The sequence below is a fragment of the Talpa europaea genome (assembly GCF_964194135.1).
Source record: "Talpa europaea genome assembly, chromosome: 9".
Lineage (NCBI taxonomy): Eukaryota > Metazoa > Chordata > Mammalia > Eulipotyphla > Talpidae > Talpa > Talpa europaea.
Window position 1 is genome coordinate 35,011,823 of NC_140076.1, and position 16,424 is coordinate 35,028,246.

Consider the following 16,424-nt stretch of genomic DNA (forward strand, 5'->3'; position numbering starts at 1 on the left):
ATGAAGAAAAACACGATTTTATATGTATCCTCATTCTTAAATTTTTCTCTTCATTTATCTCTGCCTTCCTTCATTCCTTCATTTCTTGAAATTTCATTTTCTTATCTGAACAACGTTGACTTTTGTGTGTGTGTGTGCTGGAGGTCTGAGAACTAGGTGATTTCAGCATCTTTGAAACTAAATGACTCAAGCACATGATGTTCTAAAATAATATTGTTTTAATCACAAATGTTGATGGTGGGGGGGGGATCCTGACACTTGTCAAGGCAATAACATTTTTCCAGAGCCTCCTTTTCTTGTGCATCATTTTGGTCATTTTCCTTTATGACGTTAAGTGAGGTCGTATTGTATATAAAGACAGGGAATACTTGACCTTGTAGAAAGGTCAAGTAATATGAATAATGAGAATTGACCATTAAATTTAGTAACTTCTGGGCCTCCCTGGTGGCGCAGTGGGTTAAGACGCAACCTATGAAGCAATCCTCAGCTACTGCAGCATGAGTTTGATCCCCAGCCAGGGAGCTACCCACATGGTGCAGCACACCTCTTCTGACTCACCTGCTGCTCCCCTCAGCAATGTATTTCAGGAGAACTGCCTGTTCTGTTCCCCACTCTGTCTCTGGTGAATCCTCTCACCCCTCACCCCTTTGGCCTGTACCCCAGTTCTTGTATGAATAAATAAATAAATCTTTAAAAAATAAAGTAATAAGTTCTAATACAAACTCTATTCTGATGAAAAATGATTTGACAATGGAAATTCAGCCCAGACATCCATTTATTTACTGCGCATTCTCATGGATTCAGAAATTCTAGGAATTTGAACAAAAATAATTACTCAAAGTAGGTATGAAATATGTATAATAGTGACAGATTTAATATCATTAGCAAGCTGTATTGAATTAGTGTTCTGGATGTATTAGTCTTCTCTGATCCTGCAGATTGCTTGTTTTTCTTTAAAATTTCATTCCTTAAAAAATTGAGGTCTATTTTGCATATCATAAAATTCATTCAAATATAAAGTTCAGTGTTGTACTATCTCCATCTATCAGATTTGAACATTTTTGTTATCCTTTCCAACGACTTAATGCTTTCAATGAATGGAAATTGTTTGTTATAATTCAATTTATCGCATTTTTCTTCCTGGTTAACACTTTTGTGTCTGGTTTATGAAACTTTTGCCTGTTGCAAAGTCATGAAGATGTTCTATAGTTTCTAAACACTTTATTATTTTACCTTTATATGTAGATCTGTAAAATATCTTGAGTGAATTCATTTTTCTTGGTGAGAGGGTGGGACTCAAAATAGAATAATATCCAATTGATAGTCTTTTATTAAAGAACTCTTCACTATACTGAAATTTTTTTTTTTTTTTATAGAGGCATGCTTTATTTATTTGTTTGCTGGGTTGTTTGTTTGTTTTGTTTATACATGCACTGGGTACAGTCAGAAGCACGGGAGGGTGAGAGAATTCACCAGAGCCAGAGTGGGGAGCAGAGCAGGCAGAAGGACTGAAGTACACTGCTGAGGGGAGCAGCGGGCGGCAGGAGAGGTCTGCGCGCCATGTGGGACCCTCCTCCCGTGGCCGGGGAGCAGCTGGGGATCGAACCGGCGCCGCAGAGGCCGCGGGCAGCTTCGCAACCCAGCGCTCAACCGCTGCGCCACCAGGGAGGCCCTGAAATTTTTTTTTTAAGATTTATTTATTTATGCATAGAAGAGCTTAGGTACAGGCCAGAGGTGTGGGGCGTGAGAGGATCCACCAGAGACAGAATGGGGAACAGAACAGGCAGATTGACTGAAGTACACTGCTGAGGGGCGCAACAGGAGAGTCAGTAGGTCTGCTGCGCCATGGGGTTGTTCCCTGGCCAGCCGGGGATCGAACTAGTGTTGCAGAGGCTGTGGACAGCTTCATAGGTTGTGTTTTAACCTGTTGTGCCACCAGGGAAGTCCCTGAAATGATATCTTAGTGTTCAGTCAAATGCTGTTTTGTTCTACTGATGATTTGTCTACCTTTATGCTTATGTAACACTATCTTATTTACTGTTGCTTTATGATAGATCTTAATTTCTCAGTGTGAATCTCTCAATGCTGTTTATATTTCTATGTGAATTTTAAAATCAGCTAAATTTTTGGGTGGTGGAAATAAAACCTGCCAGAATTTTGATTGGTATTGTGTTGAATTCATCATCTCTTACTCTTTTAAGTTTTGGGTAGGTTTAGTTTTTCTTTCCCCAGTTTTCATTAAAATATACAGTATAAATGATATAATCTATAGCAGGTGATAACTATGGGTTGCTGCTACTACTGTTATTATAAATGTAATTCATTGCTCTATAAGATCTTGGGTAGATTTTGTATTTGAATCTTGACAGATGATCCTGGCATGCTATATCAAACACAGTAATGTAAGAAATGATGGCGGCATGGTTTTTCTCTAGCTTGATCTGACATCAGTGACAGATACTTCCTTGTTTCTTTCAGAAGGTTTTATAGTAGAAGCTAAGAGTCAAATGTTTTTCTGTTTTAGGCCCCTCTCCCAGAGTGATAGGTGCTTTGCATATGTTACTTCTATTCCAGCAACAGACATTATTATTAATGTTTTGTAAGAGAGGAAATGGAATTCCAGAGAGTCGAGTAACTCACCAAAAATCACACCGTTTGTCGCTGGCAGTGGCAGGGATTCGCACCAGGGACACCTGGCTCTAACTCTGCATGGTGCTGCTTTTCGTGACTCCGTGCCTTTTGGCCATTCTGTTGCTGCTTCTAAAGCACCTTCTTTTCCTGGCTTCCCTTAGTGAGTATAAAAGAGTCTACAAGTTTTAACTTCAAAGTTCTCTTCACAGTGTTAACCATTAAGCAACATTTAGGTTTGCATCCTGCCACCCCATGTCTGCTTTCCCAGGGAGACTCCAGTAGACTTATCTATCCTTTTGTAATTTTTTAAAGCATCAAATAATTAATGAGGTGTTCTTGTTTCATCTGGGTAAATGAATACTTCAGGAGTGATAAGCCTGTCTTTCTGAGAATAGATGTTGTTTCTTACTGCTTTTTGTGAGGACCAGAAATGGGAAGTCTTGCTCATTGTAGACAATTTGGAAAGTATAGAAGAGCAAGCAGAAACAGAGGTACTTTTTTTGTCATTATAATTAACAGGTAAACCATAATAACTGTAACTAATACTCATTATCAACAAGTGTTTATTATACTTTCATACTTAAATACTGTGCCAGGAATTATCCTAAGTGTTTTTTTTTTTTTTTTTTTAAGATTTATTTATTTATTTATACAAGCACTGGGTACAGTCAGAAGCACGGGAGGGTGAGAGAATTCACCAGAGCCAGAGCAGGGAGCAGAGCAGGCAGAAGGACCGAAGTACACTGCTGAGGGGAGCAGCGGGCGGCAGGAGAGGTCTGCGTGCCATGCGGGACCCTCCTCTGGTGGCCGGGGAGCAGCCGGGGATTGAACCGGCACCGCACAGGCTGTGGGCAGCTTCGCAACCCAGCGCTCAACCATTGCGCCACCAGGGAGGCCCATCCTAAGTGTTAAGAACACAAACAGAATGAAATAACCAAATCTCTGCCCTTTGGAGGTTAAATTTGACTAAAGAAGTCCGTATGATGTGCCAGGCTTATCTTTTTAAATTTTCTCACTCACCCTGTCAAGGAAGTTTTTTTCACTTCAATTTTCAGGATGAGGAAATAGGCACAGATAGGCCAAATGACGTACGACAGGATATGACTACGGAATTTTGAGTAACTAGTTTCTGTTTCCCTGGACTAGAGCATATCTATTTGGGGTCTTGTGTGCATCTTTTTAGTTTGTGATTTATTTAAAAAATCACATTTCCTCACCATTTAAGAGATGTTTCTTCTTTAAGGAAAATTTACGAGCATATTTATGTGTGTGCATGTATGCAAAAAGAAAATTAAAAAATACCAAGATGTTATTGTTAGCATTTTAACACTTTTTTTTCTAGTTGCTAAACAATACATAAGTAGGTTAAACTTTATTTATAAAGATGGAATCATGGTATATTTTTTATCTGCTTTTTTCTTTTAAAATGTAGTTTAGACTTTTTTTAATTCACTATTCTAAAATGATATTTCTCAAACTTAAGACAGATAAGTACAACTTTCACATATTTTCTGACATAACTGCACACTGTTTATTATTTTCCTACTTCACATATTTAAAAATCTTTTTTCTTAAATTGCAAAAGGGAATTCCATGTCCCTGCATAACTGGAAAATCAGTGGTACTTACTGAGATACTAAAAAACAAAACACATGAAATTCTAGCCAGATATTGTTAGCTACTATAAACTGAATGAAAGCTAGCTGTTTTTGTTAAAAACAGACAACTGGAAGTATTAGAAGGAAAAATAAGTTACTGGAAGCACTGAAAGAAAATTGAAAAGATAGTAACTGTTACAGTGTGAGACTCATTGTAGTCTAATATTTTAGGGGTTATCATTTTTTAGAATAATTTCTGTAAGAAATAAAATGAACACCTAGTACATATGAGCATTTGTGTGTGTGAGCATGTATGTATATGTATGTACATATACCATACCCTGTAGTATATGTATACGCTTTCCACTCTCCTATATACTGGATTCACCAAATACAGTGTATCACCAAGTAGAACACAGCATTTATTGTAAGATCTGCCTTTATGTAGCATTCAGAAAAAGTGCTCCCATTTTAATTGTAAAACGCCATTGATTATAAGAAATCCCAGTTAAAATGTGAAAGAAGTGTATCTGAGAATTGGTGAAATAGGGTATATATTTTGTGTTGTTTGTGTTTGTTTCAGTTTTTGTTTTTAATGTTGGTTACTTCATTAAATAGATGCTGCAAACTGTAATGGTTACAACCTGCAATTTGGAAAACATTAAATTCAGATTTTAAGAAAGAATCCTGACTCATAAAAATCAGTATAGATGAATTTCAGATAAATGTAAAAATTAAAATAAAACTTCTAGGCTGTTCCATGGATGAATATGACTTTATTAAAATAAAGATTTCTTAAATGACACAGAAAGGCAAATAATGAAGGAAACAATGGATAAATTACACGTCATTAAAATTACTTCTTTTTATCAGATGACACCATTAAGAGAAAAAGTTAAGCCACAGACTAGGGATAGACTTTTGTAATATATATATTTACAAAAGGATTAGACCCTGGAATATAAAACGAATTTCTAGAACTTAATAAGAAAAGAACCATCCACTTAAAAAATAATCAAAGTTTTAAACTGTCACACCATGAAAGTAGATATCCAGGTGACTAATAAATCTATGAAAAGGTGCTCAGTATCATTAATCACCAGGGAGGTGGAGATTAAAACCATAGAGAGGTGTTATTATATAAGCAACAGAATGTTAACATGAAAAAAAAAACAAACAACAGTAGAGCAAAACAAAAACCTGTACCTGATAAGGAGCAACTAGAACTCACATTTGATTATTGAGTAGAATTACTTTAGAAAAGTGACAACATATGCTCCATAACCTAGCTCTTCACCTGCTGGCATAGACCCCACACATGCCCATGTACACCAAAAGGCACAGCAGAAGTATTTTATATGCCGAAAGTGCAAGTGATACACGTGCTTGTCCATAAAAAGGAAGAGTGGACAGATGATTTTTGAAATGATATACAGTAATGAAAGAGAATGAACTGCTGCTGTCCTTAGAATTTGAAAATCATGTTAAGCTAAAGAAGCCAGACTGTAGTAGACATGACGTGACTCTACTTGTGTATTCAAACATGGACAAAATAGATCTGTGGTGACATTTTAATTAATTAATTTATTTATTTTAAAAGATTTATTTATTTATTTATACAAGCACCGGGTACAGTCAGAAGCGCGGGAGGGTGAGAGAATTCACCAGAGCCAGAGCAGGGAGCAGAGCAGGCAGAAGGACTGAAGTACACTGCTGAGGAGAGCAGCGGGTGGCAGGAGAGGTCTGCGCGCCATGTGGGACCCTCCTCTGGTGGCCGGGGAGCAGCTGAGGATCGAACCGGTGCTGCAGAGGCTGCAGGCAGCTTCGCAACCCAGCGCTCAACCGCTGCGCCACTGGGGAGGCCCTGTGGTGATATTTTTAAAATAGTGGTTACCTCAGAGGCCTTAATGATGAAGTAATATGAGGGAAATGTTTGGGGCCTTAGTCTTTAATTTGATATGAGTATTAATACACTTGAGAATTACTTTCTTTACTATATTACACTCAACATTTTTAAAGGAATCTAATCCTAACTAATAACAAATTACATTGTTTTCTATTTTTCCTTGTGGCAAACTGCTGTAGCTGTAATTTTGTAGGTTTACAATTCCTTAGATAAATTGCTGTATGTTAAATTATGCCTGGTGTTACGTAATACTTTTTGAATAAATTGATGAATATTCCCTGAAAATTTGCAGCTTAAAATCCTACCAGAGCACCCAATTGCTATATAGTATGGAAAAAATTAAAGTGACTAATTTTAATAGATGAAAAGTTGTATCTTTTTTTTTTTATTATTGTAGGTGTTCATTTGATGACCATTTAAATTCTTCTTTTGAAATAACTACTTAACATGCTTATTTGCTTACTAAGATACTAATTTTGGTTCCTAATTAATTTATAATTGACCTTTATATAGTAATATTTAGTCAGATATATACTTAAATATTTGGCATCATGCTTGGAGAGCTTTCCCTTGCTCCATGAATTTAAAAATATTCTCTTTTTGCTTTATATAGGTAGTGTAATATGAGGTAGAATTTAAACTTATTATTTTTTTATAGAGGCATGTTTATTTCTTTATTTATTTGTTTTGTTTGTTTGTTCTGTTTACACATGCACTGGGTACAGTCAGAAGTGCGGGAGGGTGAGAGAATTCACCAGAGCCAGAGCGGGGAGCAGAGCAGGCAGAAGGACCGAAGTACACTGCTGAGGGGAGCAGCGGGCGGCAGGAGAGGTCTGCACGCCATGTGGGACCCTCCTCTGGTGGCCGGGGAGCAGCCGGGGATTGAACCGGCGCCGCAGAGGCCGCGGGCAGCTTCGGAACCCAGCGCTCAACCGCTGCGCCACCGGGGAGGCCCAGAATTTAAACTTATTTTTAGTAGTCTTTCTTGAATGATCCCTTTCCCATCAATTTGAATTTTTGACTTCATATGTAAATTTATAATTATAAATGAATTTCTGAACTTTCTGTTTTGTTTTATTGCTCTTCCTTTGCCAGCATCACACTGCTTAAATTACTATAGCTTCTAAGGAAATTTTTAGTATCCAGTAACATCAGTGGTCCCTTCTCTTGAACAAAAAATGGTGGTGAGGAAAGGAAGAAAAAATTTCTCCTATGTTCCCTCTTCCAGATATTTTAATATAATCTTGTCTTGTAATGTCAATAACAACCAAAGATCTGTTGAAATTCCAGTGAAACGATAGATAAATTTGGAGAAGAGTTACGTTGTAAAAATCATATAGCCATGATTTCAGTCAAACTCCTCATGAACTTAAATTTTATTATTACTTCTTTTATTTTGTGGTTTACAACTTTGACAATCAGTGCTTAGTTCTCATCCACACGTGGTGACAGCTACACAGAAAACAGCACTTGCTTGATGAATCATCATCCTCTGTTTTCTGGACAATGGTATATGGATGCGATGTGGGGTAGTCCTTCCTTGCTCCTTTAGCCCAGCAGCTTTGTTGAGCCTGGTGTCAGCATGCACACCTGGACTACCCATCTTCTTCATGACACATTTATAGATCTCTTTGAGTGCTCGAGGGTACTGCTTTTTGAAGTCCACCCCATGGATATGCTTGTGAATGTTGGTGATGTGTTCTCTGGTCACTACCTTGTTGGTGGCAGATTGGTCCTTCTTGTCACCCTTCTTTGCAGGAGCCATTCTGCCAGACCAGATGGGAAAGGAAGGATAATTCTTAATAATAGTAGAAAAAAAGCAATTGGTTTGCTCCTTTATTTGTGTGAAGGGGGAGAAGGTTTCAGAATAAGCTTTATTTTTAATGATGGCTAGTGTAATCATATTAAAAGTCATATGTGCAAAAAAGCATTCCTCCTTCCAAAGTTCCAGATTAGTATGGGAAGCGAGACTGCATCCTGAGCAAATTTGTCTTTTTTCTTTCCAAATGAATGCTTCTAGCTTTCCAGCGATCTTATATCCCAGCAATGTAGTAAAAGGGGAAACATTTTTAGGATGGTGTAGGGCCTAAGTAGAATTAGTAATAGCCATAAAGTTTGATTTGCCTGTGCCTATCATCATTGCTCTATGCATTTATCTTTGAAATTTATGGCAAGTAGTAATTGGCAAAATAGATTTTTATTTTTTTACATAGCCTGTTCTTAAACATATAATCTGCTGCTGCTGCGGCTGCTGCTTTTTCTTCTCTTCTTTTTCTTCTTCTGCTGCTTCCTCTGCCTCTGCTGCTCCTGCTTCTTACTCTGCTTATGCTGCTGCTGCTTCCTCTCCTGCTGCTTTTTCTTCTTTTGCTGCTGCTGCTGTTGCTGTTTTTTCTTCTGCTGCTGCTGCTCCTGCTACTGCTTTTTCTTCTGCTGCTTCTGCTTCTGTTGCTACTCTGCTGCTTTTTCTTCTGCTGCTGCTGCTGCTTCTACTGCTGCTCCCCTTCCCCATTTTCTATAACTGTATTTTAGACGACTTCTGTGGCCTAGGGTATTCAATATTTTTTTAATGTTCCATGGAAAACTGAAAATACCGTATAGTGTCTAGGATAGAAAGTTTGAGATATATCCAGTAAATTGAGGGGATTTTTGTTTTGTTTTTCATCTACTTGCTCAATCTAACATGGGAAGTTGTTTCAAAAATTTTTAGATATTTCTAACTTTTTTCCTTGATAACTGTGAAAATTCATTCATTATGTAAAAGTGCACACTACTGGCTATAAATTTTGCCTTGTACAGATTTTAAAAAGCTCTGTTATCTAGTGGTTTGGCATGAATACTGTTCTTGCAATAGTGACTTTTGCTTTCCTTTTAGTTTAAATTTTCCTATTTTGTTCTTGCTCATTCCCTTTAGCCATTTTGTGATGCTTACCCTTGTGGGCAGGGGAATGCCCAGATTAAATTTCATTTTATTAAAAATCGCTGTTGCAAGCCATTAAGTTGATTTCATAGGCTGCTACCAGCAGTTGGAAAACACCTGAGATGTATGGAAAGTACGTTAATTTCTGAGTAGAACAGACTAGATCTGAGTTCCTCATCTCCCATTTACTGTGTGACTCTTAGCCTGTTATTTAATTTCTCTGATCCTCAGTTTTTCTCTAAAAATGAATTATTTACTTTCATTTTTTTCTGAAGCAACAGCAATGTATGAAACAAACTTAGAGCAGAGACTAGTCAAGTTCTAGGTAATTTATTTTGCATTGTATATCTCTCTTTAATGTCTCAAACCCAAAAGTCTAAAAACACGAAAGAAAAATGACTACCCTTATGGTTTTTAGTTTTTAGATCCTTTGTAAGTTTGGTTTTTTTGCTTCCTTTTGGGAGTAAAGCTGCTTTTTGTATGTAAATCTTACAATATTTCTGAGCATAAAACGCAAAAATATATAATTTGCAGCATTTTTAAAGTAGGAAATTGATTCCTCTTACATAACTCTTAAAGTAGGAATTTTCCAAGTAAAATTTTGTGTTAGTTGGTGGCACCTACTGGCAGTTATATCAACCACTTAGAGCTTTCTGTGCCTGTGCTTATGTACAGCTTACATCTCCTGCCCCCCTGTTGCAGGCTGAGAAAGCTGATGAAGAATGGGAGAGGGGTATATTACGTCAACCGAAGTGGGCATTTTTTTTGTCTCCCAGAAGTAGTTGTCCAGTGAAGTGGGAGGAGGAAGGAATTGTGCTATGCTATTGTCTGAATCCATTGTTTGCCAATATGTGCTGAGCTATTACCGAGAAGTTATCTTCAAAGGGGGGTGTCCATGTTTAACAAACTTGGGAAACCTATATTATACTAATCTAACCTGATTTTAAGGTTATGAAACATAGAGCCTTTGGTATCTTAAAGGAAGTGTATTGTAAACCTCTTTGTGGGGAAGGGAGAGGAGGAGAGTACACATGGGTGCACATGGGTGCAGTGTTTCTCGTTTAGGAGACCCTTGGGACCATCTTCTTTCTGAGTGTCCGTCACCTGGAATACTCTGGAAAGGATCCTCTCTGATCAGTGTAACTTGAGAGCATCATTTTCTGTCTGGCATCTTCTGAAGGCCTTTTTTTTTCCCTATAAGAAAACGAATAGGCACTAGATTTCTTGTGATGTATGGTAGTTCTGAAAATCATGTGTTGGGATAGTCTGGCATGATGGTGTCATTTCAGTTTCCTAATTTAAGCTGGTGCTATATAATATATCACAGTGATTTTGAAGCAAAGACATAAATAAAATTACCTGGAGAACATAAAAAATAAACACATATGCCTAGAATCCTTCCTTTCTGATCAGTTCTTTGGTTCAAGATGTGCTTTACTATCTTATTGCATTTGGGTCACCTTTAAGAGTCTAATGAAAACTCTGGATTGTCTTTCTGAAGGTATATGTACATGTGAACTACTGTTTATGACCTCATGGTGTCCGTAGCCCTCATCCACACCCCAAGCCAATGGAGCTTCAGTGAAGAACTTCAGTTAGCAAGTTTTCTCAATTATGAATTTAATGTCAAGCAGTACTTTGCCCAGAATTTGAACATCTGTGTACTCCATGAATTACTTGGCCATGCCGAGATAGGATAGTAATTGAAGAAAAACACGGTGTCACAGAAGGCTAAAGGCAAGAACCCCAAAGAGAAAGAAAGGCCAGGCCTGACAGCCTGTCTTTCTAAGGAGACAAGGTTAGGAACTCACACCCTCAGAGCAGCAACTCTGAGGGGAAGGGGACACATTTGGCTGTCTGAAGAGATTTTTGGTTGTCACAATCAGTCAGGGAAGGAGGCTGCTGCTGGCATCTCGTAGGTAGAGGCCAGGGATGCTGCTGAACATTCTACCGAGTACATTTAGCAGCCCACAGCCAGCGGACTGACCACAATGCCCATAGTACTGAGGGTTGTCTGCACTGAAGTCTAGCCAGCACTTTCTAGGTCGTGTCCTTCCTTGGTGGCAGTTTCAGAGTAGGACACTGCATTCTTATTTACATGTGATGCTTCCTGGTAGATGTAGGAGGAAAGAAGTGATGACGAGAAGAATGATGAATAAGCCAGGTTGGCATTTCATAGAACTTTCCTTTCCCAGAAGTGTTGGGACTTACAGAGGATTTCATCTTTCAAATTGGCTCACCTCATGGTTTCACCTGAGAGTTTAGATGTAGGAAACCACCTTTTTCTTGTGGAGCATCATTGTTTTTTCTTACCTCACCCTTGAACCTGTGGCTTTTTATCTACTATATACATTTAAAGATTAAAAGTCAAAGTGATTAAAAGAGAAATACGGTTCTGTAAGAGAATTTCTTGTCATTCGCTTCTCAACCCCATAACCCCAGATAGCAGGTTGAGAAAGATTTTGGGAACTAGGACAGGGATGTATTTACCAAAAGTTTCCTTTGTCTTTCAGAAGTATTTGTCCAGCAAAATGGGAGGGGGAAGGAATTGTGTGCTGTTGTGTTGGTCCAGTGTTTGCCAATATGTGTTGAGCTGATATTGAGAGGTTTACTGTCCATGTTCAACAAACTTGGACTAAAACAGTTTGAATTATGGGATACTACAGAGCCTTTAGTGTCTTAATGAAGTTATTGGAGGGGGGGTGGATACAGGAGCACACAGACTTTTCTTTAAGACCACACCCTGAGATCTATTTTCTCTGAGCATCTCTTGTGTCACCTGGAATCCTCATTGGGAGTGATCCTCCGATCAGTGTGACTTGAGCACAGCATTTTCTTTTTGGCATCTTCTGAAGGCTTTGCAAGAGAAGTTGAAAACACATATGATGGGAGAGCTATTCCAGCCCCCAGAGGCTTTATGAAACACAGTTTTATTAAATTGTACGTCTTTATTCACTTTTATCAAGCTTTAGGAGAATAGTTGCTATTTTTATCAGATGGGTTGTTTCCTTCCCAACCACAAAAATAAACAGCATTTCTGTTTTGGAATGAATGGAAGGAAGAATTAAATTTTCTTACTGTAGAGACAGTTGTTTCTTGTGTAGTCTGCAGGGACTTCTGACGTTATTTTTTAGTTTCTTCCCTGAGTGAGAAAAGTATTAAGGTAGCTTAGGTCAGAAAAGCTCTGGCAGAGTCAGGCTCCTATATTTCAGTTTTTAGTTCAAAACAAATACATCCCTCATACATTTCCTGGGGTGCCTGGAGACATAGGGGTGGGGACTTCCCATCTCTCTTTCACTTCACATGCTCAACTCTTCACATTTCCATCTATTGTTTCTTCTTGACATTCTCTTAGAACCCAGGACATTGTGACGTTGCAAGGATGGCTTTGTAACTACTAAGCAAACCCAGGAGATGATGTTCCCACTTATTTCCCTAAAGAAACCTGCCTTCTTTTTTTTTTTTTTAAAGAGAGATTTGTTTTCATTTATGGATACAAGAACTGGGGGTGTATGTTAGAGGTGTTGGGGCGGTGAGAGGATTCAGCAGAGACATCTGAGTGGGGAGCAGAATAGGTGGATCTTCTGAAATACACTGGTGAGGGGAGCAGCGGGCGAGACAGGAGAGGTCTGCTGCACCATGTGGGTAGCTCCCTGGCCAGGAATAGAACTGGTGATGCAGTGGCTGTGGATAGCTTGAAAGTACTGACTCAAACCCCTGTGCCACCAGAAAGGCCTGAAACCTTCCTTCTTTATTAATCCCTAATCCTTTAAGATAGCAGTAAAAGGAAAATTACATGGAGAGGAAAGTCCTACTTCTGTTTTCCTATCTCCGTCTCTTTCTTTCCATTCAAGATCATGTATTCCTGCCACCAGGCCAGACCTCTTTGGACATTTGGACACACTGCTTTTCTCAGCTCATGGCTGGTTTTCACACATGGAGCCCTCCTACCCTCCGCCATGCCATTGTAGGTCTCGGTGCTATGGGGCTTATAAGATTTTATTGAGGAAGTCATTGGTTTTTCCTTAGAGGCAACCATTGGAACCATTTCATCAGAGCCCAAGGTTAGAAATATGTGGAATGAAACATTTGGGAGCAAGTATCGTTTTCAAAGTTGGGAGTGAGCAAATTTTTTTTTTTTTAATTCCTGGTACACACCAAGCACCATGTTGAATAGTTTCAAACCCCACAACGACTCTAGGGAGTTTGGACATATGCAAGGGTAGAATAGCTAGCTCGGAGTTAACACACACCTTGAGTAAAGGACCAGATCAAAATTTCAGCCTCTTGTCTTTGGTTTCAAAGTTTTTGGCTTTCTCACTACATCATACTGCATTCTGACCAAGCAACTCATGTCCAATGGGGAGTCTTCTGTCATTACCTTTTCAGTGGGTTATTTGGATCCAAACATGTTGTGACTTGAGAACATAAGGACAATTTGAGCCACAAGCTTATCCTCTATAGGCAATAAGCAGAATCTTGTAAAACAATGATACTTGAAAAGATCTGTAGGATCCTTTTGTGCACTATTATGGGACAAGTGTTGTAGTTTAAATTTTGTGTCTCAATCTTAGAATTTTAGGTTTAAGAAGGAATCTTAGAGACATTGTCACCCATAAATGAGTTGTTATTCCTTTCAGAGCGCAAGTTCCCACTTCCCATTCTCATTAAGTTTCCATTTAGCCATTAGGTGGGAGCTTCAAAAGGGAAAATCCAGTCATGTATAATCTCTAGTTAATGGGCAGCTATTGAGCCGACTAGGTCACCAGAAAGAATAATTACACAGTGCCTCTTTGTGCAGTAAAGAAAAAATCAAAAGCTAATGCTTTCCCAAGGCAAGCCAGATTGTTACTGGCTAACAGCATCCTCCTCTTGAGGGAAAAGGTTAGGGCACCCACCGTGCTTGCTAAGGGAGATTGCAAAGCCATTGCAGAAAAACAAGGCTACCCAAGGAGAAAAGAGAATGGCAGGGGGGCTTCCAGGGTTTTGTCACTTCTAATTGCTGATGGTTGGGGTGGTTACTGAATAGCAGACATTCTAGTAAATGTTTTCTGCAATCATCAGGAACTCCTGTGAATCTCTGGGGCTTCTTGCCACAAGTAAACGAGTAACAGTGATGACTGAGGTAGAGCTTCAGCCCCACTCCCATAACTGTCTGTTTTCATAAATAAAGACTTGATGCTGACTTTTGTCCAGCCACTAATTATATTGATTTATAAAAGGTGCGCATAGGTAGCTCTCTGGACCCAAAGTGACGTGTGTTGGCCACAAGTCAAATAGCTCCTCGGTTTGTGTTAGTACATTTTAGTTTGCGTTTTCAAATTTATATTTTGGTGTAGTTATTTAGGATTTGCAAAACTCGGCATAATTCAAATAACCTGTTTTTCCCCCCTTAGAACACTTCAGTTATGGAGGATCAAAATGAAGATGAGTCCCCAAAGAAAAATACTCTTTGGCAGGTAGGAACAACGGCGTACAGATAAGATAGCAGTTGGCTTACTATAGATAAGATGCTCCCTCAGCTCACATCCTCAGTGAAAACAAGAGCCAAGCAGTTTTGTCTTCTTTTGTGCAATTTTGCTAGTTTCAGAATCCACTCTAATTTGTCTTCTCTTTCTTAGGAAAGTGTCATTGTCGTTGTGAATAGTAAAACATTTTTGAGTTTTCACAAAGATACTGAAGTGGCTGTTGCCTGAAATGTCCCGTCTGTGGCCACTGTCTAAGCCAAAGACAGACAGTGGCAGCATTCTTTGTCACCAGAATGACACCGTGCCACACGCCACACACCATGCATTGATCATACTTTCTCCTGTTGCTCCCCCACCTACCTTTCTCTCCCATTTCCTGTTGTTTTGCTTTGCCTTCTAAACTCAGTTTCCTTCTTTCCTCATTCTGTTTTAGTTTGCCATCTTTTCTCCTAATTTCTGTGTGTGTGTGTGTATGTGTGTGTGTGTGCGTGCGCGCACGCATGTGCACACAGACACTTGTAAATATGTAGTCTCATAATTTGGTGTTTTCATCAGCCATTATGATACGTATATATATATATTTTCCCATCATAAATACACAAGTAAAGGCAAAACAAATCCAGATCTGAAGATTGTTGAAGATGTTAACAAAATATTCTCTTGGTTCATTTGATTTGGCAAGAGAGGCATATTAGTTAGTAAGTATAAAGTGTCCCCAACAAATTTAAGATGAAATGAAACATATCATAAACAATGCCCAGAAAATCTTTCTGAGCCATGTAGGTGGTTAGAAAATAGAAATGGAAAATGAGCTATAGAATCAGGCCCTTGCCACTGTTTTTTGGGGGGAGCGGTGTGCAGCCTGAACTCTGTGCCTCCTCCACATTTCATGTTTTGCAAATAAGGATTCTCTTCATTTACTATTGATTTTTTTGATTCAGAGCAGTTCTTAACACTTTTTCTTCAGTTTTTCATTCATCAGTCTTTTCCACTAGTTAATGGTGCTCTAGGGAGGATATAAGAAGGTGAGGTACACTTCTGTAAATGAAGTAGTAACCCCAGTGCTTATCAAATGAGATAATAGGTGTGAAAGCATTTTGTAAATTATAAAACAATGCACAAATGCAAGTTGTTACCATCATTATATTTAGCCGGGTTTTAAAAGCAATTATTCTGGCAAGTTATTATGAAAAAAAATGTAGAAAGATAAGAGGAAGGAAAACAAAACTTTACTTACAAATAGACACTTTTAGCATTTTCATGTATATCCTTTACTCTGTCTTGGTAATACCGTTTCTCATCACAGTGTGATATAACATTCTGCATCTTGCCTTTGTTCCTTAATATTATTTCATAGACAAGTTCTCTTGTATTGAAATATTACTTTATAAACTTAATTTTAATGATTACATTATAATACTTTATGTGGATGTATAATTTGCTTTAACTAATTGTCATTAATTGAGCAGTTTTATTTCTAATTTTTCTGTATTATGGCAAACATCCTTATGCCTAAAAGTAGCAAAGATTCCTCTTAAAGTGGCTGGCATTCACCACAACAAACAATTGTAACTTCATCTGACTTTTGAATGCTGGTATGTTGAGTCTGTTGGCAATGTATGACTTATTACAAGCAAAATCAAAAATCTGTTCAATGCTGCCCTCTGGTGGCAATTGGTCCAGTGAGCGCTACACCCATTTAATTATTAAGTTTATGGGGGGGGTTGGGGGGGTAGAACATTCCTCACCAAGGAGATGGCAAGATAGATGGGGTGGGAGGCTTCAGACTCTTTGTGGACATGAGAACTTACTCTAAGTGTGAAAGATTTATAAGATTTTGTCAAGGGAGGCCAAAGACTCCTTTGGATAGTTACAAAGGATGTCTTCTTTCTGGGATGGGTTCA

General features: G+C 38.5%; 1 protein-coding gene across 5 annotated transcripts in view; it reads left to right on the plus strand.

Moving 5' to 3' along the window:
* Positions 1 to 16,424, plus strand: part of FBXW11 (F-box and WD repeat domain containing 11) — a gene marked incomplete at both ends in the record, with an annotated part of 111,407 nt that overhangs the window by 63,796 nt on the left and 31,187 nt on the right. For 2 of the 5 annotated variants that reach the window (XM_084244128.1, XM_084244131.1), the window contains one exon: positions 14,449 to 14,511. The exons of the other annotated variants lie outside the window; for them this stretch is intronic. In XM_084244128.1, the coding sequence (XP_084100254.1) occupies positions 14,449 to 14,511 (63 nt within the window). The remainder of the gene's footprint in view (positions 1 to 14,448; positions 14,512 to 16,424) is intronic. 5 annotated transcript variants of the gene reach the window in all.